At 43.8% G+C, this 27,104-nt stretch overlaps 1 protein-coding gene across 2 annotated transcripts in view; it reads left to right on the top strand.

The window, feature by feature from the left end:
- PTPRT (protein tyrosine phosphatase receptor type T) overlaps nt 1-27,104 on the top strand; it is a 1,098,787-nt gene that overhangs the window by 281,575 nt on the left and 790,108 nt on the right. For both annotated transcript variants that reach the window (XM_033841064.2, XM_033841065.2), the window contains exon 2: nt 26,268-26,393. In XM_033841064.2, coding sequence (XP_033696955.1) covers nt 26,268-26,393 — 126 coding nt within the window. The remainder of the gene's footprint in view (nt 1-26,267; nt 26,394-27,104) is intronic.

Raw genomic sequence — 27,104 nt, 5'->3', positions numbered from 1 at the left:
GGATGGACCCACATCCTGGGGGAGAGCCAGGTCTCGGGTACGAACCTGGAAGTGGGAGGTGAAAGAGCAGATCCGGAAGGCAGCTTGCAGAGGGCCTTTAAGCTCAGAGATCTGCGGTCAGGGAAGAGACCCACGGGCCTTGCCTATAGCTGGGCCAGGCCTGAGACGTGCTATGTGCCTCCTGCCGGGGAGGACAGGCGGTGCTCTTAGCCTTGCCATGAACTTTTTCATAGAAGCTCCGATTTTGAAGCACGTTGAACATTGCAGTTGAACTCCCAGGGAGGTCCTAAAATGGCAAAGGCTGTCATTCTGGGAGTGATTTTCTCTTGGCTCTGACCTCAAGACATTGACAAAAGCATCAGCATAGCCATTTCGCTTGGATGGGCCAAAGTTTGGGCTGCCTCTGTTTCCTTAATTGCTATTCTCTGTTCCTCCGTCTCTTGGCTTCTTAAATCATTGGATAGCACACTCATGAAGTAGGCCGTTTAGGGAGGGCTAAGGCCTCAGATGATTGGAGTTGGAAAGGGTGCCCTAAGGCCGTGTTTCCCAAGCCCCTGCCGCACATGCATTTGGCCTGTGTGTGTGTTTGTTTTTAAAGGGTATGTCTGGTAAGACCTCAAACATGTACCACAGAATAATGTAATGCATCCTCATCACTGGCTTCCATAATTATCACCTGTGGCCAATTTTGTTTCACTCATACCCCTATCTGCTTACCCCTTATGTGGTATTGATATATTTTCCTATTATTGCCCAAATTTTCTCATGCTGCCCCTTTGTGGTCAAACACTTCCCTCACCCTCCACTCCTAGTAACTGCTGATATGTTTGCACTTCCTATATATATATATATATATATATTTTTTTATAAATTTGTTTATATTTTTGGCTGTGTTGGGTCTTTGTTGCTGCGCACTGGCTCTCTCTAGTTGCGGCGAGCGGGGGCCCCTCTTCATCGTGGTGCGCGGGCTTCTCATTGCGGTGGCTTCTCTTATTGTGGAGCACGGGCTCTAGGTGCACGGGCTTCAGTAGTTGTGACTCAGTAGTGGGCTCAGTAGTTGTGGCGCACGGGCCTAATTGCTCCACGGCCTGTGGGACCTTCCCGGACCAGAGCTCGAACCCGTGTCCCCTGCATTGGCAGGCGGATTCTTAACCACTGCGCCCCCAGGGAGGTCCCCTTCCTATAGTTTTGACTGTCGTGGAGGAAGATAAATCCTCTACCCTTGTAGGTTCTTCTGGCTGGTCTAAGAATTAAATTGACATGAGACAGATTAACAGGAGAAATCAAACAAAAGTTTAATAACATGTATATGGGGGGAGACTCAGGAAAATTGAGTAACTCACCAAAATGGCTGAGGCCCTCACTTTCAATGCTGTCCACAGCCAAACACAAGAGGACGTTGGCAGGAGTGGTTTGAGTCAAAGGAGAGGACAACAATTCCCAGGGAGCTGGAAGAGCATAAGTTTGGTAGACAAATGTTTGCAGGGCCCCACAGAGACAATGGGATACAGAGAGGGCTCTGATCTCTAGGTCCTGTCGAGTTCCTCCCACCGTACGCGGCCCAGATCCTCGCAGACATCTCTGGTGATAGGCCTATTCCAGGTACAAGCCCTTTATCTAAATTCTTTAGGTAGCTAAGGGGGAGGTAAAAAGAAAGACTTCCTGAGTCACCTGTTTCTTTCTTTCTTTTTTAAATTTATGTATCTATTTAATTGAAGTACAGCTGATTTACCATGTCGTGTTAGCTTCTGGTGTACGGCAAAGTGATTCAGTTATTCATATGTATTCTTCTTCGTATTCTTTTCCATTATGGTTTATTACAGGATATTGGATGTAGTCCCCTGTGTCTTCTGTTTCTTGAAAATAATCAGCCTAAATGAATCCTCATGCCAAAGACACACACGTTGGGGTGACAGATTTTGCTGCTCTACGTGACATGACTTTTCTAGAATGTCAGATACATGGAAACGTGCTTAGCTTTATGAGTCTAGCTTCTTTCAGTTCACATATAGCATCTGATACTTGTCCGTGTTGTTGGGTGTATCAAGAATTTATTCCTTTTTATTGTCAAGTAGTAGTCCATATTTGGCTTTTGAACTGGACTCTACGGATCTCAGGACCCTTGGCGACCAGTGACATCGCCTTTATGGGTTATTCATACAAATATGTGCAACGGGCCAGGCTTCAGAGGAAGAAGGGGTTTTGAGCACAGGTAGCTTAGTCACCCTGCCTTCCTTAAAATAAATTGACATGACTAAAGATTGTACCAGGCTGGGAACAGGAAAAGGTACCATCCTTCTGCCTCGCACTTGGAGTAGTTCCTAGGAGATACAGTGATGGCATGAGATTGAAGAGGTTCACCTAGGGTTGAGCCACAAATCTCTTTTCTGAAAAAGCAGAAACAATCCTGGTTGTGAAATTTGTCAAGGGAGTGTATAGGACAGTGTTACAAATGAAGATGGATGCAACAATCAAAATGAACAACAAAACAAAGACTCTCAAATTCACTTCAATAGAATGTTTAAAGAATAATATAGCACTGGGCTTCCCTGGTGGCGCAGTGGTTGAGAGTCCGCCTGCCAATGCAGAGGACGCGGGTTCGTGCCCCGGTCCGGGAAGGTCCCACATGCCGCGGAGCGGCTGGGCCCGTGAGCCATGGCCGCTGAGCCTGTGCGTCCGGAGCCTGTGCTCCACAACGGGAGAGGCCACAACAGTGAGAGGCCCGCGTACCGCAAAAAAAAAAAAAAAAAAAAAAAAAAAAGAATAATATAGCACTAATGCAACAGGATTTATCCTAGAAATATAGTGAAAATTCAACATTAGGAAATGCAGTGATATATGTCACATTGATACATCACCACGGAATAATCATATGATTAGTTCAATAGTCTCAAAAAGGCTTTTGATAAAATACAGCATCCATTCTGGTTTAGCAAGCAACCCAATACGCTAAATGCTTTGGTCAGCTAGAAGTTGAGAGAGGAGTCCTTGTAATACAAAACTCAAAACAAAAACAAAAACACAAAAACCCAAAGCTTTTCTAAACCTAAAGCTAATGTCATCACTTGCTATGAAAAATTAGAAACATTGACATTAAAGCCAATATTAGGACTAAACTGTCAGATACTGGCGTCATTCAACATTACAAAGACTGTTATGGATTGCACTGTGTTCTCCAGAGGACTGTATCTTGAAGTCCTTACTTCAGTACCTCAAAATGTTACCTTATTTGGAAATAGGGTCTTTGAAGATTAAACAAAGAGAAGATGAGGTCATTAGGGTGAGCCCTAATCCATTATGAGTGGTGTCCTTCTAAAAATTATGACAGAGACAAACCTGTACAGAGAGAAGAGAGTGTGAAGAGACATAGGGAGAGCGCCATGTGAAGACGGAAACAGAGATTGGAGTAATGCCATCTGTACGCCAAGGAAAACCAAAGATTTCTGGTAAACCACCAGAAGTTGGAGAGAGGCTGGAACAGATTCTTCCTCAGCTGTCAGAAGGAGCCAACTCTATCAACACATTGATTTTGTTTTCCTTTTTTAAGGACAAATTTCTTTTTTCAGGATTTTATTTTATTTTACAAACTTATTTATTGTATTTATTTATTTTTGGCTGCATTGGTTGCTGTGCGCAGGCTTTCTTTAGTTGACAGCGAGCGGGGGCTGCTCTTCCTTGTGGTGCGCGGGCTTCTCACTGTGGTGGCTTCTCTTATTGCAGAGCACGGGCTCTAGGTGCATGGGCTTCAGTAGTTGTGTCATGCAGGCTCAGTAGTTGTGGCTCACGGGCTCTAGAGCGCAGGCTCAGTAGTTGTGGCGCATGGGCTTAGTTTCTCCGCGGCATGTGGGATCCTCGCAGACCAGGGCTCAAACCCATGTCACCTGCATTGGCAGGTGGATTCTTAACCACTGCGCCACCAGGGAAGTCCCCAGGATTTTGTTTTATTTTCTTCTAGTCTTATTGAGATATAGACACACAGCACTGTATAAATGTAAGGTGTATAGCATAATGATTTGACTTATAATCATCATGAAGGAATTATCACAGTAAGTTTAGTGAACATGTATCATCTCAGATACAAAATAAAAGAAAAAGAAAAAATATGCATTTCCCCTTGTGATGAGAACTCTTAGGATTTACTCTCTTAACAGCTTTCATATATAACATCCAACAGTATTCATTATATTTATCATGTTGTACATAACATCCTAGTATTTATTTATCTTATAACTGGCAGTTTGTACTTTTTTGACCACCTTCATCCAATTCCCCCTCCCACCACCCCCTGCCTCTTGTAACCATAAATCTGGTCTCTTTTTCTATGAGTTTGTTTGTTTTTCAAAGTATAATTGACCTTCAACACTAGGTTAGTTCCTGGTACACAACATAGTGATATTTCACAGTAAGTCTATTTACCGTCTGTCACCATCCAAAAATATTAAATTCTTATTGACCATATTCCCCACTCTGTACATTTCATTCCCATGACTCATTTATTATCATTTATTTGTGGTTCCTCAAAAAATTAAAAATAGAGCTACCATATGACCCAGCAATTCCACTTTAGGATATTTATCCAAATAAAACAAAAACACTAATTCAAAAAGATGTATGTACCCTAGTGTTCATAGCAGCATTATTTACAGTAGCCAAGATATGGAAGCAATCTACGTGCCCACTGACAGATGAACAGATTTAAAAAGATGTGAGATATATATATAGATATAGATATATGTATGTATATCTATATATAGATATATATATGTGTATCTGTTACTCTGCTATAAAAAAAGAATGAAATCTTGCCTTTGTGACAACATGGATGGACCTTATGCTTAGTGAAATAAGTCAGAGAAAGGCAAATATTTTATTTCTGTGGGGAATCAAAAAAACAAAACAAGTAAACAAACAAAACAGCAATTAACTCATGAATACAGAGAACAAACAGGTAGTTGTCAGAGGGAAGGGTCGTATGGGGATGCCAGAAATAGGTGAGGGAGATAAGAGGAACACATTGATTTCTGACTTCCAGCCTCCAGAACTGTGAGACGTTACATTTCTGTTGTTTAAGCCACCCAATTTAAGCCACCCAGTGTGTGATACTTTGTTATCATGGCCGTAGGGAACAGATACCATGGAGAACCTTTATTAGGTGCTCACTGTGTGTCTGGCGTTGTTCTGAGCACTTTATATCCATAAACTCATTTTAATTTCCTCAGTAATTCTGCGAAGAAGAGATGATTATTATTGATGTTATGTCGATGAAGAAACTAAGACACAGAGACGTTAGCAAACTTTCCCAAAGCCATCTAGCTGGTAAGAGATAGGATAGTGAGTTACACACAGGCAGTCTGTTTTCCTGAACGGATCCCTAACATTACCACTAATTATGCCATATTCAGATCCACAATAATTACAGCATGTTGGTAGTGATATCTTTAGACGCACAGATCAATGGAACAGATAGAAAGCTCTGAAATAGACCCATGTGTATGTAAGCATGTAATACGTAATAAGTTATCAAGGAGTAGGTGGATTACTCAGTGGTGCTAGAAAAATAATGAGAAGTATTTTAAAAAGCGAAATAAAGTTAGATTCATAGGCCATATCATACATTAAAATTATTTCTAGGTGAATTAAAGATTTAAATATATTTAGAATTTGATGAGAGAATCACCAATGCAGTTGAATATTTATTCTTCTGCAGTATCAAACACCAGATATAGCAGATATTCTATGTAGGCAGTTCTGCCAGAGGGGGAAGTCATTTACAGATTTTCCTTTATACTCAACAGTGGTCATCTGGCAAAAATAATTCAGAGGTGAAAAGAAATGAGAGGACTGTTTATTACTAAAACTATAGAAAATGGGTTAATGTTTTTAACCTATGAAGAGCATTTGAAGTTAGGATGGATACACAGCCCAATCATAAAATGAGTGAAGGGCATGAACAGGCAGCTTGCCAATGAAGAAATGCCAATGGCCAGTTGAACTCATGAAAAACATTCAACTTTCTGTAGTATTCAAACAACTGGAAATGAAAACAGTGGGCCTCTGCATTTCACTAATTAAATTGACAAAGATGAAAAACAATGATACTGAGTACTGGTGGGATGAAAAGGAAGTGAGCAGTCTCACACACTGCAGAGAGCAGTGTTTCTTGGAGCAGCTGTTTTGGAAGGCTCTTTGCCTGTGTGTATAAAATTGTGTGTGTCCTTTGATTCTGGAAATTCAACTTTCAGAAAATTATCCTAAGGAAGTTAATGTGGACGTGTCTTAAGGGTTATCTCTTTACTTTATAAATAGCAAATTATGAAAACAACGAAAATCAGAAAATTTGGTGTAGTGAATTATAGGTGTATAGGATGGCAACCGTTAAAATTAGGTTTTAGGAGAATGTTTAGTGAAATATAGCCCTGATATGGTAATGCACTTTAAAAGCAGGTTGCAAACCTAAGTGTCCATCAACAGATGAATGGATAAAGAAGATGTGGCACATATATACAATGGAATATTACTCAGCCATAAAAGGAAATGAAATTGAGTTATTTGTAGTGAGGTGAATGGACCTAGAGTTTGTCATACAGAGTGAAGCAAGTCAGAAAGAGAAAAACAAATACCGTATGCTAACACATATATATGGAATCTAAAAAAAAAAGATAAAAGAAAAAAAATGTGGTCAGGAAGACACTTGGGGCAAGATGGGAATAAAGATGCAGACCTACTAGAGAATGGACTTGAGGATATGGGGAGCGGGAAGGGTAAGCTGGGACAAAGTGAGAGAGTGGCATGGACATATATACACTACCAAACGTAAAACAGATAGCTAGTGGGAAGCAGCCACATAGCACAGGGAGACCAGCTCGGTGCTTTGTGACCACCTAGAGGGGTGGGATAGGGAGGGTGGGAGGGAGGGAGATGCAAGAGGGAAGAGATATGGGGATATATGTATATGTATAACTGACTTAATTTGTTATAAAGCAGAAACTAACACACCATTGTAAAGCAATTATACCCCAATAAAGATGTTAAAAAAAAAAAAGTTTGCAAAGCTTATGTTCACGCTGGTTCTATTTTTTTTTTTTAGAAAATAAAATTTATATATCGATGGGAAAAAACTCAAAATCCATAGATCACAAATAAATACCAGTGACTCTTCAAGAGAGAAGTTTAGACGCGATTGTATTCTTAATTTTTCTACGTGATTTGCCTTAAAAATGTATTAGTTTTGCAGTTAGAATAAAACTAATAAACCTGACATATACATGCATATATATAGATTCATGTATAAATAGATGTAGGGTTCCCCTATGTAGTGTACACACCTCTCAGATGTTAATTAAACCAAAAGGTGCCGTATTGTGAAATGCGTTGGTGCTAGTGGGAATTTTGAATATTTGTGACAGGGTAGCCAGCATAGTTGCTAGTTAATATCTATCAACAGTTATAACTTGTTAAAATGTGGATTGTTAAATTATGAATGAATTTTATAGGCATTCCTAATAAGAACAGTAACAGCTAATATATATTTAGCTCTTAAAATGTACCAGAATTTTTCTAGGTTCTGCATGTTTATTGTCTCTTTTAATTCCCCTAAGAAATCTAGGAGGGTGGGGTGTGTGTGTCTGTGTGTACCCACCAAGATTCACAAAGTACATAAGATAAATATGGGTTTTTTTGGAGGGGGGACCATGATTTAAGAATATGTGCTTTTGTGAGTAATTTCAAAGAAGATTTTGTGTTCTGTAGTCCCTTCCACTTCAATTTCATCCTTATTTTGTGTGGCGGCTTCTTAATGATGCTCTTGTGGATACGAAGGCCCCGCCGAGTGAAGGGAGGTCGCATCGGGGCTCCGAGCAGTGTACAGACTGTAGGCTCCCTGGGGAGCAAATGGAATGAATTTCCTTTAAGCCCACCCACCATCAACATCATTTCTCCTAAGTTTTCAGTAAGACCACAGTTTTCCCTACCTTAATAACCTTTATTATTTCTAAAATAACCAGGGAATGATAAAGGAGAATATGAAAATTGCCATTGATTCTACCATCGAATGCATTGCTGCTTCCCAACAAATTCCTGGTGTACACGTGTTGCCAACCATAGGGCCATAGCTCTATTTCTTAAGGCTTGCCTTGAGGAGCCTCCCAGGGCCATTGGGAAGCCGCTGAGAGAAATCTGTATAAAAGCTTATAGGAGATCAGGGTAATTCTGGTGAATGGGAATCAAAACAGTTTCAGACCCCCAAGTGTGCAGCAGGGTTCCTAGGTGATCCCTGGGGACTGTGGTCTGGGGATGTGTCTTGTGATGTGCTTCTCATGAAAAATATCGTCATCCGAGCAACCTGCAGGGATTGAAGGGGATAAGGTAATGAGCTTTACGATATCCGCTTAAAGGTTCAAAGGTGTGACTGAGGCGCGGAGGGAGCTGCAAGGGAGAAGAGGCAGGGAGTGGGAAAATTAACAAGAGTCTAAAATACCGATTGGTCTCAGCATGTTTTAGCAAACCGGGCAAAAATATGAATTACAGTATTTTGCTGGAGCTGTGGCCCATAGCAATAGCGATGTTTGCTAGCACAGGTGTTGAATGTTTTTCTCACCAAGATAAAATCTGAACCGTGTGCGTGAAAGTAACTCAATGTTGGTGGCTGTTACAGATCTTGCCCCCCAGGGCCCACCCCATCTCCTGCCTGAGGTCTGATGCTAAGTTAGAAGGGTGAGATGTGCAGCTTTGCAGGGAGAGGTTCATCAAGTCTGGACAGGTCTCAGGTGCCTCCAGCAGAAATGTGGCACGGCTGCACAGAGAGATATTGATCACTTCTGGAGCCAAACACCGTGTCACGCTTCTTTTATGCCTCCCGGGAGGATGTTTCAGGGCCTTCCACCTGTGAATCTGCTGTGGTTCTCTCACTGTCGCGTTACTCCTCCAAGGTCCTGGGAGAGGCCCTGGAAACACGTTCAGATAGTCATATATTTTATACAGTTATCAAAAGAAAGGTAATTTTAACCACGGTTGGTTAGGACTGCTGTGGGATTCCTGTCCAGCTGTTCCTTTATCATACTTTTCTTTGGGAGGTGAGGAGTTGGATGTGGGGCTTTTGGAGTAGTCAGGGGCATTTTAGGGCCCTAGGTAAGTGGAAGTTGAAATTTAGTTTGAGTTAATGGGAGATATAAACATATATATATATATATATATGTACACACACACATACAGATACATATGTATTTCAAATATATAGTGTATATAGTATATATAATATACATGTAAATATATCTATACATATATGTACTATATGTATATGTGTATTATATAGTACATATACACATATGCAATATAGTATATATATGCGTATACGTATATGTTTCATATATATTTTTCATGTGTATAGTTAAACCATTACTAACTGCCCTGGTGTGGAACTGACTGACAGGAACACAGATGATACCACCAAATCAAAGATTATTTCTGATTACCCAGTCCACAAGCACACTTGTAATACCCTGAAGTATTACAGAATATACATGAACGAAATTTGATAGTGATTTCCCCCAATTTGACTACAATCCTAAAGTTTACGCTATAGAAATAATAACTGGTGGACTTGAAGGAAACTTTAAGCAATTATTAATAATAATAAACAAATTTCAATCAACCTGCTAGAGGGGATTTTGAAGTTTCTACTCTCTCTATAAAAAATGATACTGTAAAATTATTGTCAGGAAGAGGGAATGTAGCCAGGAAGGTAAGGGAATATGTTGTCAGGAGGATAATTAATAGAAATGTTATTTTTCTGGACTGCACAATGTTTGTGGTTCCTGTAGGCTGTTAGAAGTTTATTATTTGTTGTGGCTTCTTTTCTCCTTTCAAATAAATAGTCCCTTTTCTCAGTTTGTAGTCTTTTCCCTAAAGAACGTCCCCTCCTCAAATTGTCTAAGCTTCAGGCTCACAACACTCAGACCTGCTCCTGGGGTGGAGGGTAATGTTGTTATCTTCTTACACATGAGGAAGTTGAAACTCAGAGAGGTTAAGTGGCTTGTCCAAGGTCACGTGGTCATAGCCTGGGCTCCAAGCTGCTCATCACCCATGTGCTGTGCCGTCCTCCCACTGGGGTGTGGTCGGGATGTGGTTTTGCTTCTCTCTGCATTAGTGGAGTTGCAGCTGCTATGGCCAGAGCCCTGGGAAACATGGAAGGGCTCTCTGCCGTCAGTTCTTTGCAGGCTTATAGGTAGTTGCCCCTCGGGGAAGTGTTCATGCACTTGCCGGTGGTACCCGAGCCAGGTGCCCTTTCCCCTGGCTTCAGGGTGTCAGCCGTGGGGGACAGGTGTATGATCCTCATGACTTCTGTTAGTTTGGTGCTTGCTCTTGGTCCTCGTCTGAAAAACCGTTTTGCCATTTCTCACCCCTTTCCTTCTACCCCCAGCTCTTAGCCTTTCAGTCTGTGGGCTCTCCCTGATGAGAGTAGGCCCCAGGGCCCCAGGGAGAATGGGTTAGAGGGAAGAAGCCAGAAACAGTCTAATGAGGTCTTAAAATGCTGTTGATGCAAGAGGGGCAAAAGGCATCCAAATTGGGCATCCTTTCTCTCTTCCACAGCTTCTCCCTCTCACAGCCCCTGGCATCCCATCTGGCAAATACCACTGGATTTCCCGGAATTCCATCCATCAGACTGTGCAGTTCTCTCAAGAATGAGTTGCGTGGTGAATAGATTGCTGGCGTTTTGGGTGGGCCCCAATTGTCTTGCATCTTCTAAGTCCATGAGAAAAAATACAACACTGTAAGCTTCAACATTTATGGTTTCTTTGCTACTTTTGTGTGGAATTTTTTCTTCCTTTCAGTCAGTGTTGAGGTCGGAGGGTTTGAGAAATTTACTCTTATGCCACCATCTCTCTCGCTAATGTTGGTTTTGATTCTGCTTTTTGCATTTTAACTTTTCCTGAAATTCTTTATTAACCCACAGGTCACCCAATCCCATTGTCTTTGCGTCTTACGTTAGTTTCCCTTTGTAGCTTTTTTCTCTTCTTGTTTCACAAAGCCCTGGGTCTCTTTGCATCCTATGAAGATGCTGAATGTTTTTTTACAGCATTCATCAGGTTCCTGTAGTAAATCATCTTTAGCGATCTTCTCTTAAGTTTTCATGATGATTTATTTTGCGTTTTCCTCTGTATTCCTTTTTTGTAATCATAATCATTTTTATTATTTTTCCTAAAGATTTTCTTTTATTTTCTATTGGAGTATAATTGCTTTACAATGTTGTGTTAATTTCTGCTGTACCAATGAAGTGAATCAAGGGAACCCTCTTGCACTGTTGGGGGGAATGTGAATTGATACAGCCACTGTGGAGAACAGTATGGAGGTTCCTGAAAAAAACTAAAAATTAGAACTACCACATGACCCAGCAAACCCACTACTGGGCGTATACCCTGAGAAAACCATAATTCAAAAAGACACATGCACCCCAGTGTTCATTGCAGCACTATTTACAGTAGCCAGGACATGGAAGATTTTATTTTCTGAATGCAGGAAGGAGACGGTAAGGAAGAGAGACTCCAAGTGCTTGGAGCAAGTCTTCTTCATTAGAGGGCCAGTGACTGTGGTTTCCTAGTTGTTAAGAACTATGCATTTCTGAACTTGGGGGTTAACGGTGTGGAAGGAACACATGGTCTGCCTAGTGAATTCCAGGCAGATGAGATTTAACTTTTCTTCTTCCAGATTATAACAAGGGTGTCATGAGTGGTCTGCTGCTTGAATGTTTAAATCCATTTCTGTTTCTTCCGGACGCTAATGATAGTTTTATTGTTTTCAGTTCTTTTGGAAGTTTTCACCTTTTCCAGTGTTCTCTTAGGCATGGTGTTGAGGTTCTAAGAGAGGCTGTTAGGAGCTTCCTGCCAGGTTGCATTTCAAAGGGAATGTGACTCGGCCAAGTTCATGCAACCAGCTGGTGTCAGAGGCAAACCTGTAATGCAGACTCCTTTCTTCCAGGCAAATCCTCCATCTTCAAGACCACCTGCTGCTCTTGACCCGTCAGGACCTGAGCTATGACGTGGTTTAGCAAGTAGTGGCTTTGTTAGAAGCTCATTTCTGTTCCGAGAGTTTAGCCCGAGGTGGAGTCATGCTGGCAGGGGCTGCACGCATAGGATCCTGTGCGTTGGGACTTTTCAGTTTTAAAAAAATGTGCATAGAGCTAGAAGTGGCTGAGTGCTTGTTCCAAAGATGAGAAACATGCTTATGTGTCCTGGACATGAACTCCTCGGTGTTAGAGAGGTGGAGACGGGGCAGCTTTGAGATACTGGCTGTGTTTTTTGTGCTTAGGAACCTTAGTGACAGCCCTGCTATCTTTTTTTGTTTGTTTTTGTTTCTTGAGGAGGACAACAAAATGTTTATTATTAATCACAAATCTTCATTAGACTTAAGATTCAGATAGTAGCAGCATAAAGACCCACTAGTGGCTCGCCTGTTACCATGCACTTTTTTTTTTTTTCACAAGAAATGTTTAACAAGGACCTAGAAGAACTAAAGAACAAACAGAGATGAACCATGCTGTCTTGTTTTGAAAGGTTCATCAAAGGCCACTTCCTTAATTACTAGCAGAGTGCCTGCTTCCTATCTGTGGGTGCCTCTGTCTTAGTGAGGTTTACCTCTCCAGGCAACCGAAGTATCAACATTGGAGAAAAAGAGTGCACAAGTTTAATGATTTAACAGGCTGACACGCTAGCGCAGCTGAAACTGCAGTTACCTAAGGCACCGTCAGCATCCCTAAGACCTCTGAACACACTCTTAGTGGACTGACCCAATCGTGGGTGAACTTTAGACTCATTGAGGCTCCTTTAGCTCTGTCCTTAATGGAATCTTTCATTCCACATTTAATGCACATTTAACGGCCCTGGTAGATGGAGCCCAGCTGGCCACCACAGGCAGATTTGCCAAAGCTTAACTGTTTTGAGAGAGCTCACAGCAACTATACTTAGGATAATATTCAGACCTCAGTAAATACTTTATCTACACAATGATCAGTTGGGTGATTTATATAACGCTGGATGCTATTATCGAGTTTAATTGACTGTGTGCAAACCTAATTTTTACTTTATGTAATTAAATGTTAATATACATATAAAAACTGAGTACATAAACCAATATCGTCAACCAGTCCTAAATGTTTCTGAAGCTTTTGTAGGCATGGCATTGTGTAGCAGGGAAATGCTGGCCTTTGGGGAAAGGAAAGAGAGAATCCACCAATGTAGGGAACTTGGATTGGGTTCTTATCTCATTAGAATCTCAGTTTCTTCATCTTTAAAATGAGAATGAGTAATTCCTGGATCATAAAATGACTGTTAGGATTAAATGGTATTATGTTGCCATTTAATTTATTATTATTTATTATTATTATGAATGGCTGGCCTGTTGCCGGCAAGGCATAGCAGGGATCACTTTCTATATCCACCTCATGGATATGTTTATTGAATGCCTATCGTGTTCAAAGTATGATTGTATGTGACAAGCCAAGGTGGGTACCTTACCTGCTTTATTTCTCTCCATGTTTTCCTTGTTTGGCTCCCACTAGAACATGAGCTCTGTGAAATAGGGACACACAGCTCTTAATCCCTACTCTGTCTCTGGTGCCTAGAATAATGTCTGGCGCACAGCAGTTACCCGATCTAGGATTATTGAATGTCATTCAAGCATGGGCTGTTAATTCAGAGAGATAATAAGGAGGCATGAGAATCGCCAAACTGGAGGAGTTTACTGGTTTTTCATGCAGGAGACATTATCATAGCGTTGAGAAGGCTTGTGCTTTGGGGTCAGATTGAAAGTAATTTGATTCCTGACTCTGCCCTTTACAAGCTGTGTACCCTTGAGGAAGTTACTTAACCTTTCTGAGCCCCAGATTCTAACTTTGCAAAATTGTACATTGAATCCCAAAGAGCAACTCACAGGGCTGCTGTAAGAGAAATAAGGTAGTGCTTGTAAAGAACCTGCCACTTAATTATTTAAAGTTATACAGAGTAGGCACAGAAGGCTGATTTTTCCCAAGGTGAAACTTGGGAAAGCTTTGAATGACCTGAAGATGTTCTCTCCCAGGGATTCTTGATGTGATTATTACAAGAGTCCACTCCTTGCTGGGCCAGGTAGGAGCACTTGGCTGTCGTCTCTCCTGAGGTTCTCTAGGGCATGTCACTAATGGAGCTGAGGTTTACAGTGAGGTCAAAGGGAGCACCAGAGACCCAGAGAGAGCCATGTGTGGACCATGTGACTCCTCATGACCTTGAACCTTCAGGACAGTGAGTGGAGACCCAGGAGCCTGACCTTGTTGGTCTTGCTGCACCAGGGCTCAGGATGTGTGGCTGCTTCTCTTTCTTTTTTCCTTTGAAAAACTTATATGTTAAAAATAAAGCAGGGGCTTCCCTGGTGGTGCAGAGGTTAAGAATCTGCCTGCCAATGCAGGGGACATGGGTTCGAGCTCTGGTCCCGGAAGATCCCACAGGCTGCGGAGCAACTAAGTCTGTGCACCACAACTACTGAGCCTACGCTCTAGAGCCCGAGAGCCACAACTACTGAAGCCCGCACTCCTAGAGCCTGTGCTCCGCAACAAGAGAAGCCACCACAATGAGAAGCCCGTGCACCGCCACAGAGAGCAGCCCCCGCTCTCTGCAACTAGAAAAAGCCCGCGCGCAGCAGTGAAGACCCAACACAGCCAAAAATAAATAAATAAAATAAATTTATTGAAAAAATAATAAGTCAGTTTCAGAAGAAGAGGTGTTTAGCAAGCCAGATATTCCTGTAGAGGTAGCAATGGTAGTGGTCACTTAGGGTTATGACCTAGTGACTAAGACTGTGGTGTTTGGAATAGGACTGCCTTGGTTCAAACCCCAATCCAGCCACTTCCTAGCTGTGAGATTTGGGGCAGGTTATGTAGCTGGTTCTTAGTGTCATCATGCATAAAGCATGGGTAGTAATAGTACCAATATCATGAGGCTCCTTGAGGATTAAATGAGAATATTTCATCGCAAATTTAATCACTTTGTACAGTATACAGTAAGCACTCAATCAGCACCAGCAACTGTAATTATTGTTCCCACTTCACAGATGAAGAAGTGGAGGCTCGAGATTTTCTCTGACCCGCCAGAGGTCATAAAGAAAGTGCCAGAACCAAGCTGGGCGCCAACCTCTGTTGCTGTCTTGCATTCCTGACACTTCGTCACACTCCATTCATTCATTCATTCTGAGGCATGTATTGAGTTTCCCTTAAGCTCTCAAGCGTCAAAGTGCCAGGCTCTTTGATATGTCCTGAGGATTCAGTGGCAAAGAACGTGGACGTCTGCTTCCTGCTCCAGTGGACTTAAACGGGTGGTGGGAAGACAGAAAATAAACAAATGAGTAAATGAATAATTGCAGAGTTACTCAGGGGGTATGAATAACACCATCGAACAGAAGCAAGACGGTGTATGTTAGAGAAGAATTGGGGAAGAGAGGAAGTTGATTCCCGTGGAATGTTCAGAGAGGCTTCTCTGAGAAGGTGGCGTTTGATGTGGGAGATGCCCAGGGCCAGCCATGTGAAGCGCTAGGGTGAGAGTGTTCCAGGCAGGGGGAACAGCAGTGCAAAGACTCTTGAGTCCATCCGGCTGACTTGGGCTTCCAAGGTCTTCAGAAGATGACACGACTCCTGCCAGAAAGCAGTGTCAGCCCTTTCTTCTGTGTAGAGGAAACCTTTACTCACCTTTCCCAGCCGATCTAAAGTTTCCCTGAAATGGGTGATGACCCTTGGCCATCTCTTTCTTTCACTGCTCCCTCAAAAATAAAAATGAAAAAAAGACATCACCACGGTGTGAGAAAAGATGAAAGATGCTATTCCGGCTTCTGAGTGGGCAGAGCTCTGGCCCGGGGCCAGGGGAGCTGGCTTCCATCACAGCTCTGCACACCTCTCTTTGCAGCCTTGTCCTTTTGATGCCTGTCTGCCCACCTGTAAATTTAGGAGCTGGGCCAGGTGACCCCTTCCCTCTTGAAACGTGGGAGAGCAGCGGAATCCCTGAATCTGCTCCCAGGTTGTTTGGGGGAAACAGAAACAGACTTGCTGGGTTGGGTGGGGCCGCCGTTCAGGCTGGTGGACTCTCCAGCTGGTCTCCAAATTGAGCCATCTTCACTTTAACTGGAGGTGACCACTGTCCCTCACCCACCCCCATCCTCTTGGCAGGGTGAAGCTGAGTGCTGACCCCACACATGCGCGCCTCCTTCGTTCTTTCCTCCTGGTCACAATGCCGAACAGTATGTGCTGAGATGTTGCCTGCGGCAGAGCAGACGGCCCTCTTCCCTGCTGTCTCCGGGAGCCTGGGAGGGCTGGCACATATGAGGAGATGGAAATCTGCCTGCCACATTCCACTGTGCTCTCTTCTTGTAGGACATTAAGATGCACCAGACTGCGGCCCGCGGCAGACACCGCAGGGAAGCTGGTCTGAACAGAGGCTTTTATTTCCAGGGGACACCTGGCCCTCCTGTATCCCACCAGCATCCCAGCAAATGTAGCTGGGTGATACGTGGATGCACAGTCGCCATCTCCCAGGGTGTCAGAAATCGAAGTGCCCTTTGAGAGAGTTTAATTTATTCCTTTGTTACCTGGGAAGAATCTCTGACCTGCGAGGTTAGGTGAGTTGCCTGAGGTCACACAGCAGTAAGTGGCGAATGAAGCTGGGAGTGACAGTGCATATCAATAGCTTATCACCATGGGCACTGCTGATTCATACAGGATGTGATGGACCAGCTCAGATAGTTTCTTTAAAATATTCTATTTGTTTTGAGATTATGCAACGTGGACACAGACAACATAGCTATCTTTCCCATCTCTAATGCATACATTGGGATTAAATATTAATTTAACAAATACTTACTTAGAACCTACTATGTGCCAGGCACCGTTCCAAGTCTTTACATTTACCGAATCCTCATCACAACCCCCAAGGGATGGGCACTATGGTTATCCTCGTTTTACAGATGAGGAATTGAAGCACATAGAGGTTAAATAACCTGGTCAAGGTCACACAGTTTAAAAAAAAAAAAAAAAAGCTGGGATGCTGGCTCCAGAGTCCATACCTTTAAACCCTACGGATGCTCAGTTTCACTGGTCAGAAACCATCATCCACCACGCAAGGCGGGCACGCCCGAGGGACGCTAATTTCCTTGAACTCTTTAGTTCTCTCAAAGAGAGAAAACACTGGAGTCTGGAGCGGGTGTGAGGGTGTTGGAACAGGTTCTAGAAGGTCACTGTTTCTGTTAGCCTTGTCTTTTCCTGCTCCACTGTGCTGCCTTGGAAGTCACAACACATCTCTGGTCTAGAAGACACCCAGCAGCAAGGTCATTATTCTCCGTTGAAGTCCCTTTGCTTGCTTCCACCTTTGTTGTTTTCCTGGGTTTATTATAATGGGCCAAATTAACCTGAGTTGCCTCCCAGAGTCTCTGGGAGAAAGAACCAAATGAACAGATCAGACCCTGTTTCCCTGGTCCTTGGGGAATGCCTGAGCCATCAGAGAGACATCATCTTATTTATAATAAATTCACTGTTCAAAGAGCTTTAAAACATTCTTTTTCCTATTAGGAGTATTGTTTCTATCGGTTGAGTCCATGAGTGTTTGACATTAGATGACTTTATAAAACATGCTACTAATTGGATTTGTTAAAACAAATAAATCACACGCTAATTGGAACGTGCCCTGCCTTTATTTTTGCTCACTGAATTAGATATCATGGTGTGAAGGCCTTCTTATCATATTTGTGCACTTTTTTAAACACCCCCCTTGGCATAGACTTCTGCAAATTCAATTAGATATTCCCAAAAGGAATTCAATTTATGCCAGGCTGGTTTACATTCATTCCGGGGGCAAGACTCGCCTACCCACGATAGCCTGCCCGCGATTAATAAGCCACTTAGATACTGCCCTGCCTTCAAAGTCTTTGTTGGAACAAGGGCAGCATCTTGATGACGTGGAGGCCGGCGAGCTTTATCATTAGAATGTGTGTGTCCACAGAGTAGGGCTGGCTTCATGGGTGTATGGCTTGTGTAGTCACCCAGGGCCTGGCACTTGGAAGGACCCCATGCTTAGTTTAATGTTCTGCTATGGGCACGTTGAAATTCTTAATAGTTTTTAAGCAAAAGGCTTTGCATTTTGGTTTTGCACTGGGTCTCCCGTGAATGTAGTAGCTGAGGTCTGCCCTGGTTGTCAGACTTTCTGGCTAAGAAAGGAGTCCTTGATTTGAGTCTTAGCTCTGCCTCCGGTTGACTGGGTGGTGTTGAGAATGTCACCTGCTCTGGCCTTGGTTTCCTCGTCTGTGAAGTTGGAGCATTACTCCTCACCCATGGAGAACACATGCTGTGATGTCCGTGAAGTGTTTATTTAAATCCAGCTACCTTTTGTGCTTCTCTCAAAAGAAGCCGGCAGTGTAGCTACAGGCCCGGAGTGTAGCTTTGGAAGGCAGTGGATAACATGTCCCCCCTTGCACTTCTGGGAGGAAGGAAGAGACATTCTACAACTGAGAAATGGGAAGGAGGTATCAAAAGCACATGACATCAAACACTCAAATGGTGAAACACGGTACTTCTCTGTGACCATGTTAAAATTGGAAATTTTTATGGCATCAAAGCAAAGGTTCACAAACTACAGCCTGCCGGCCAGTTCTGGACCTTCACTGAGTTTGTACTCTACCCACAAAGGAGGATTGGTGTTTACATTTTTAAAGGTTTAGACAACTCAAACGAAGAATACTGTTTTGTGACGTGAAAAATCATAGGAAATTCAAAGTGCAGTGTCAGTAAATCAAGTGTTATTAGAACATAACTCTGCCCATCTTTCTTTGTGGCTTCTAGCTGCTTCTGCTCCAATGGCATTGCTGAGTCATAGTGACAGAGACCCAGTGGCCGTCTGTGGTGGGCAGAATTCCAAATTGGCCCCCAAGATTACTGGCCCCCGGTATTCATGTCTTGTATAATCCCCATCCTTTGGGAGGGACTCTGAATTGGATAGATTTCACTGTTATGATTAGGTTATGTTAGTGACCAAGGTGAAGGAATTTCACAGATGCAATAAAGTTCCCAAGTTGGTTGACTTTAGTTAACCAAAAAGGAGAAGATCTTGGTTGGGTGGGCCTGACTGAATCAGATGAGCCCTTAAAAAGGATGGAGTCTTGCCCAGAAAGAGATGTGACACATGAGAGGGTTTATGGCAGGAACTGTGGGTAGTTTCTAGGGGCTGAGAGTGGTTCCTAGATGATGGCCAGCCAGAGAGGAGGGACCTTGATCCTATAATTACAAGGAACTGAATTCTGCGAAACACCACGCAAAAGATGACCTGGGCTCCAGAAAGTAAAGCAGGTCCCCTGATACTTTGACCTCAGCCTTGTGAGGCCCTGGTAAGGTGCAGCCTTGTCTGTACCTCTTACTTGCGGAAACCAGGAGATAATAAATGGGTGTTGTTCTGAGTTTGTGGTAACTTGTTGGGTAGCGAGAGAAAACCAGTACACCTGCAAGGTGAACGTCTTTAATATCTGGCCCTCTACAGAAAATGTCGCTTGACCCCTGTCTTAGGGAGTGGGGGTAGTTAGACTTAACCTCCATTCATAGACATACATATATAAATATATACTTACATAGCTCAAGTACAGTGCCTGGGAAAGAGCAGAAGCCCAGAAAACCGTTCGTTTCTCTTCCGAACTCAATTCCGTTCAAGAATACACAGGATCATATCTGAGAAATGCAGGAGCAGACACATTTATATTTTTATTGAATTCTATTCCGCTCTCGTTTTCAAAAGAGGAGCTCATGTTTAAAAAAATTCTGATTGGCACTATAAACTTTATTTATGCTTTAATGTATCTTAAAGTATGTATCCTGCACTATTTTTACTTCCCTTACAGATGCTGATATGCTATACATTACCAAACCCAAATGGATTTTCAAAATCCAATTTCCTTGCTACCGTTTTCCATTTCTCTGTTGACTTTATATGCTTGACTCACATCAGAGCATCTGGGGCCTTTGCTACCTTTTGACCTCAACCTGTCCAGGAAAATAGCTTCTCTGTCCCTGTGTAGAGAGATAGCGCTGGGTCCTCCCTCGGCCTGTGGCTGCACTGCTCTGTCCTCCCTCAATTATTGGGGTCTTCTCCAAACCAGGACATGTGCTTTGGAGGCTGAGCCCAATTCTGGGGGTGGGGGTCGTTTTAGGAGATTTTTGTTTTCTTCCAAAATGATAGTGATGGAGTTGGTATCAGTTGAATGGGACCAGTTTAAAACAGAATGAGGCGAGCATCCAAACGAGTGTCTTTGGAGGATCTCTCCAGTGATAAGTCTTCCCCAAGTAGCCTGCCACGAACACCTGCAGAGATGGTCTGGACCCTTTTATAGCAGGTGCTATGTGCCAAGGGATTCCACCGAGAGAGAGAGAAACATAACTTTTTTTTTTTTTTTTTTTTTTGCGGTACGCAGGCCTCTCACTGTTGTGGCCTCTCCCGTTGCGGAGCACAGGCTCAGCGGCCATGGCTCACAGGCCCAGCCGCTCCGCGGCATGTGGGATCTTCCCGGACCGGGGCATGAACCCGTGTCCCCTGCATCGGCAGGCGGACTCTCAACCACTGCGCCACCAGGGAAGCCCGAGAAACATAATTTTTGAAAGAGCAAGAGGAGCCGCAAGGAGACTCAGGATCGTGCGTTTGAGTATTTCATGCCGTGGGTACACGGGAAGCCAGTCTCTCCTTCCTTCTCCTCCCTTTGGTGGCTCTCAGTAGCTCGTCCTTGGGCTGGTGGCATGGCGCTGCCTCTCTGGGGCTCCTGAGAGTTCCCAGGCCTTTCTGAGCCTCTGGAATCCTTAACCTTGACCACTGGAAGGTTCCTTCGTGATCCATCTTGCACCCCAGAAAATGAAGGCCCAGAAAGGAGGAAGGAAGGTGAGCTAGAGGGGCTGCACCCTCTGGCAGTGTAGATCATTGCCAGAGTGTATAATCTTGAGCTCATAACCACTCTGTTTGTCAGTCTGTTGGCTGAGAGGAAGAAAATTCAGGGAGGCTTGCTAAAAAATTATTTATCAAGTATATTTTCTCTCCTGAATAGCTTTCAAAACTTATCTCTGGGTCAAGTCAGATCGACAGGGAGCATGTCTAGACTGTATCATATTGGGCTCCAGTGAGTTGCTTTTCCTAAATTGTATGTTTGGGTGATGCTATCAATTTATATGGAGAATGCTTATGAGAAATAGTCTCATGAAATTGGCCACGCGCCCCATGTGTGCATGCTGTCTTAGATATTGTTCATTATGGGCTATGGGATTTCTGTTACCAGTACCCCTTTGGAGACGTTCTCGTGTGATCTAAGCACCTGGAATGGTTGTAATTTACCTGAGCCATTTGGCTTTTATTGTATGAACGCAGAGTGTCCAGTATCTGAACAGATTGTCCTTTTTCTCTTGGCCTCCGGAAGCTCAGAGTCAAACAGGTAACTCCCTTTTAGCAGGTGGACATTTGGGAAATTGCAGGGTGGACTTGTAACTCTCTCCTTCTGTCCTGCTTGTCTTTCTTCTCCTGTCCTCAATTTGCCTTTTGCCATCATGCTGTACTTCCTTCTTCTGTGTTTGTCCATCCACTGTGGCTGGACTCGAGTTGATAGAGGGTAGACTGGTAACCAGTTACCCCATGGTCTATGGTTTTTTTTTTTTTTTTTTTGGGTCTATGTTCTTGATCTATACAAAGCACAGGGATACTTCAGACGATCACCTGGCCATGCATCCTGCTTTGCTGGGAGCCCAGGAGCTGCACAGAAAAGTCATGAACCATGTGTACCCCTGGAGTTTGGACATACATGTGTGATAAAGTGCAGGACAGGGGCCTGTTCCTAGAAACTCTTCTCTATTGAGAGACACTGAGGTCCACACAATAGATGACAAATTCTGGCAGCGTGGAATGGAACTGACACGTGGGCCTGGCTGTCCCAAGGAAATAGTGGCTCAAAATAGAATGTAAGGCTGCTTTCGGCTCTACTTTAAGCCAGCCCCTCTTCAAGGGAAACAGAGGACTGTGGTCTGAAAATAAGAACCAGGTCACTGGGGCCACAGGCCTGCTGCTGTGGGACCCCAGTATCAAAGAACAGACTGTTGGAAAGACATTGGCTCAGTGGCTGCAAGTTGAAGTGGTCACCAGAGCTTCGCAGGTGGAGGCAGCGAGGTGCCCGGGGGTGGCTGTGAAGAGGAGAAGGGTCCCTACCCTGTAGAGGGCCAGGACCTGCCAGCACTCAGCTCGGGGGCAGCTGAGCAGGCCATCTGCCATTGGGTGGAGGAAGGGAGGTGAGGGGTGGACGACTGACCTGATCCAGGAGACTAGGGGCAAATGATTGATATGACCTTGCTTGGGATATGTAAGCTGGGATGCCCAGAGGTATAACTGAGCCCTCCTAAATCTTGTCTAGAACACAGCTGAGAATTGGATTAATTAGACCATTAAGTAAAATTTATTAATAATTTTTCCTTTGAGCTTCGACATATCTCTGTAAAAGTGTGTTTTGCATCACACCCTCAAGTGTATGTTTGTGCGGTTATCTTTCCCTGTCCTCTGCAAACCTTGTGAGGGTAAGAATCATATCTGTCAATCCTGTGCCCCTGCACAGACCTGTAAAAAACAAAAAACAAAAAACGTCATTAAATGTTTCTAGGATAATAAGCAGGGTAATGAATTCAAATGGGAAAGACACAACCACCTTGGAAGCACTTTATCTTCCTAACCCCCTCTCATCACCTTGTAAGTGAAAGGCTTGGTCCTTGGTTTCTGGGGAATACATTCTTTCTCTGGTCTATTAGAAAGAGCATGGGTTCTGTGGTTAGGTCACCATAGATTTACACTTGCCTCTGACACTTTCCTTCTGTGTTACCTGAGCAGGTCGTTTAACCCTTTAATGCATCAATTACCTTATACTTAAGTAGGGATAAAAATCTACTTCACAAAGTTGCGAGGATTAAGTGAAAGCAAAGGTGACAGTGTCCGTAATCAGTGCCTAGTTTATTGCCTGACATGGAGCAAATGCTCAAGAGAGCACGCTTCTTATATTAGTCAGGATGTGCAAGGCTCTGCTATGGTAATAACTAAGCCCTAAGATGTCAGTGGCATATTAAGACTAGAAAAGTCGGCATTTTGCTCCTGTTATGTTCAATGATAGTATTACCGGTCAGGCGACTGTCTGGGTGACACACCTCCAATGAATGTCTCAGGGATCTAGACATCTTTCTTCCTTTGATGGCATTGCCTTCAAGTACACCTTTGAAGGTCTTCACAGTGGGGTGAGAAGGATTGCTAGTAAGAGATTATTTTGGGGGGGCTAGTCTTGCACATGGTGAGTATCACTTTATTGCACATTTCCAAGGTTTACCACATGGTTTTCCCCAGATGCAAGGTGGCCTGAAAATACAGAGTTCTTGTGTGCCCAAGAGAGAAGACCTCAACAGTTCGCCATGCACCTAGCGTCATCTTGGCCATGCTTTCTTTCTGTAGCCCTGGATGCCATCTCAGTTTAGGATGATTTGTCAGTTCTGCCCGTGAACACTTGAGATGCTGCAGGCTCCCCTCGCTTGCTAATTCCAGCACATCGGGATCTGGATGTTGTCAGTGGCTTTGACGTGGTTGGTTTATCTTCCACAGGCTGGGAGACAGGCTCCAGTGAGGCAGCGGTGGTGTAAGGATGGGAGGGTGGCCCTCTGAGCAATTGGAACTGTTGCTGCTGCTACTATTTTCTAAATTTTAAATGGAGTGTGTTGTGTTTTCGTCTCTGTGGCATTCACTGTGCTGTTCTGGTCAGAGAAGGTCTATAGAGGAAGTGATTTGGGGGAGGATATAGTTTGGAATTTTCAGGCAGGCAATATGGGGAAGAAGCTTTCTAGGTATTAGAAGTGATAAGTAAGTATGAGAATGGAAAGAGCAGGTGGAGCTTGGGGACCGCTGTGGACTCACTGCTACTGGAACGTAGTTTGGTCTCTGTCTGGCATCCCATTCACATTTATGGGTTCATTCAATCAATGGATATTTCTTAAGCCCATCCTCTGTGCCAGTGCCATTCCCAGCCATTCTGAAGCTTACTGTCTAGTGGAAGCTGGTTGATTGCCTCTGTCCTTGCCTTTCAGAGGTCTCCCTTGTCCACTCTATCTGGGATGAAGTCTCCTCTGCTTTCTTCCCCTGACCTTTCCTCTTGTCTCTTGCCTCTGACACTTGGGACTTCCATTCTTGTCTGTTGACCCTTGTCCATCCACACTGGGCATTGCCCTTCTTCCCTTTGTTTCCCGAAGCACCAGTGACACAGGACTGTTGTATGTCGCCAGCTCTCAGTGTGGAGTTGGATGTAGTGGAGGGACGTTACATCATAGGACAGGGAACTGTCTCCAATTCATGGACAGAAAGGCTTCCTGGACCACATCAGCCTAGGGGTCCTCTCAGTCACCCCAACCTCATTCTTCATAGCACATACAGAAATGCAGTTACTTACTAGTTTGCCTGTTTACTGTCTGTCTGCCTCACTCATGCTAGTGATAGCATGCCTCTTTTGTAAACCACTGTATACATAGCACCTTGTACTCTCCTGGATCTACCCTAAGAGCTCAATTAAATAATTGTGAATGAAAGAACGAATCAATGAAAGTAAACAGAAATTTTAGTTTCTACCAGTTCATCAGCCATTTCGCATCACAGGAGATTTCTCATTGGCTTTCACCTTCTGTAGGTGTCTGCTTTACAATGTGTTTCTTGGATCTCTCTCTCTCCCTCTCCTTCCCTCTCTCTTTAGGTGTCTATACTGCAAATTCCTGTTGCTTTTTAGTGCAAAGCTATTTAATTCTCTCAACTCAAGCCCCAAACCTTGCACTACCAAAACTGGTCCAGCTCTCCTTTGCCCAGCCCAACTCTTCTGGGTTTCCATACTCTGCAAGAAAGGAAGTGGAGAGAGCTTTGCCATCATAGGTTTACTTTAGCAGTGTGTATCAGATCTGTCAACAGGCCTTCCACCAGCACTAAGCAGAGGAAATCCCAGGTCTGGGGTAGAGAAGGGATTTTGTCCTTTGTTGCTAATGGAGACAATGGTGCGATATTACATGAGGCTGCAGACCCAGGAAGGGGCTAGCAAGGGATGGTTTCTGTACGTGGAGCAGAACCATGCATGTGGTTTGGATGTGTGATAGGGGAACCAATGGTTGTTTAGGGGAGGGAGATTGTGATGTGATGAGGTCTGAGCAGTAAGGAGACAAGAAAGGGCAGTGGGACTATGGACCCGCGTGTGAAACTCGGTCCTGGTGCTTTCTCTGTTCCTCTGTGCATGCCAGCTCACCCTGGAGTACTCTGCCTCTTGCTCTGTGCTCATGGAGACGCTCCTGAACTTTAAAGCCCTGATTAGTTCTCCTCTTCCTCTTCCCCTTCCCCTTCCAGCATATAGTCACCTCCTGCTTCTCTGGAGAGACCAGCATTTCCTAGTTGGAGCCCCAATTCCATGCCACACATCTCCCTTAATGTCACCTGGAGGGGACTTAGAGCCCATAGCATATGCTCAGCAAAATCCAGCTTACACAACTCATTGCAAAGTGGTGGGTGATGGACGGCTTGGACTTTTAGGGAGAAGCTCTAAATACTGTCAGCCTTGACTGTATTATCTCCCAGGTGCATGATTGTCTAATTCTCTATACATTTGATTTTTACTCCACGAAAACTTCTTTTATAGGGAAGGAGGTGGGTGTTGAGAATTTATTCTGTGCCAGTTTTTGTATGTTTTTCCATTTAATCCTCCTGATATTTCTGTCAAGTGGATCTTTCCCTCCATATTCCAGGTGAGGAAACTGAGACACAGATGGCGGAGCATCTGGTCCAAGCTGACCCAGCTTTGCAAAGCTGAGATTCGTGTCTGGCTTTTCAAGACTCTGAAGCTAGTGCTTGCTCTGCAGCCTTGCAGCATCTCTCCATGTTGGAGGAAGCAATTACAGAGGCATGCCCTGGCATTCATTTTTCCTGCTGAGAATGAGACATTGCTGTTTACTTTCTCAGGAAGGAAGATTGAAATCAATGTAACTAGCCTTATTAACTTTTTTAAATAGGGGGCCTGCAGATGCCAATGTCTTTCTTGAGAGCGCCAAAGCAAATATAAAAATCCAATTTGCTTGCCTGAAAAAAAATCTCCTCCAGAGTTTAAAATTCAAAGCTGTAAATGAAGAGCTGATGAGACGGGGGTAACGAACCAAGCCCCAGACACAAGGGTATATTTACTCACGTCTCTTTTGTCTGCAGGTGGCTGTTCCTTTGATGACCACTACAGCAACTGTGGTTACAGCGTGGCCCTGGGGACCAATGGGTTTACCTGGGAGCAGATTAACACGTGGGAGAAACCAATGTTGGACCCAGCGGTGCCTACAGGTACGTGACCAACTGTGTTTCAGGCTCTGTTGGGGGTGGTAGCTTTTATGATGACTCATGGGGAAGAACTTTCTTCTGGATCAAGCTGTTGGGGAGGGCAGTAGATAACTTTGTTGGTAATAAGTTCCCCATCCCCAGAGGTATGCAGACCAAGGCTGGGTGAATTCTTAAGCATATGGACGAAGTCATATGTCATCTGGATTCAGGACATTTTAGGATTTCTTTTAGCTTTGAGATTCTAAGGTTTAGCTACCAGTGGGGCATCACTGAGTTTTGTCTGGGAGGCTGATAGTAGTGGGATTTGGGGGGAAGAAAGCTTCTCAAGAATTTGAGGTCACTGTTTTCCTTCTGGGCCACACAGACATAGCTTGTATATATGTAAGGGAACCGCTACAGTCCAAATATTACTCATAAAGTTTTTGTCCCGACATTCTGAATGCCAAGTTTATCCTTCACCAGTGGGACTGAAGGCCTAATATACATTCCTGATGAATACCTGCGTGATGTAGGCCTATGAGAGTCACAGCCAATGTATTCTAGGGGAGATACACCTGGAGGAGGTGCCTTTCTGTTCTGTTTGGCCTTTCAGAGGATTGGATGACGCCCACCCACATTGGGGAGTACTGTTTGCTTTATTCAATTCTCCAGTTCAAACGCTAATCAAGTCTGGAAACACCCTCATAGACACACCCAGAAATAATGCCAGGTATA

Source organism: Tursiops truncatus, chromosome 15 (assembly GCF_011762595.2).
Source record: "Tursiops truncatus isolate mTurTru1 chromosome 15, mTurTru1.mat.Y, whole genome shotgun sequence".
In the NCBI taxonomy this organism is placed as follows: domain Eukaryota; kingdom Metazoa; phylum Chordata; class Mammalia; order Artiodactyla; family Delphinidae; genus Tursiops; species Tursiops truncatus.
The sequence above is the reverse complement of the archived record's forward strand: the minus strand, read 5'-3'. Positions and strand labels throughout refer to the sequence as shown.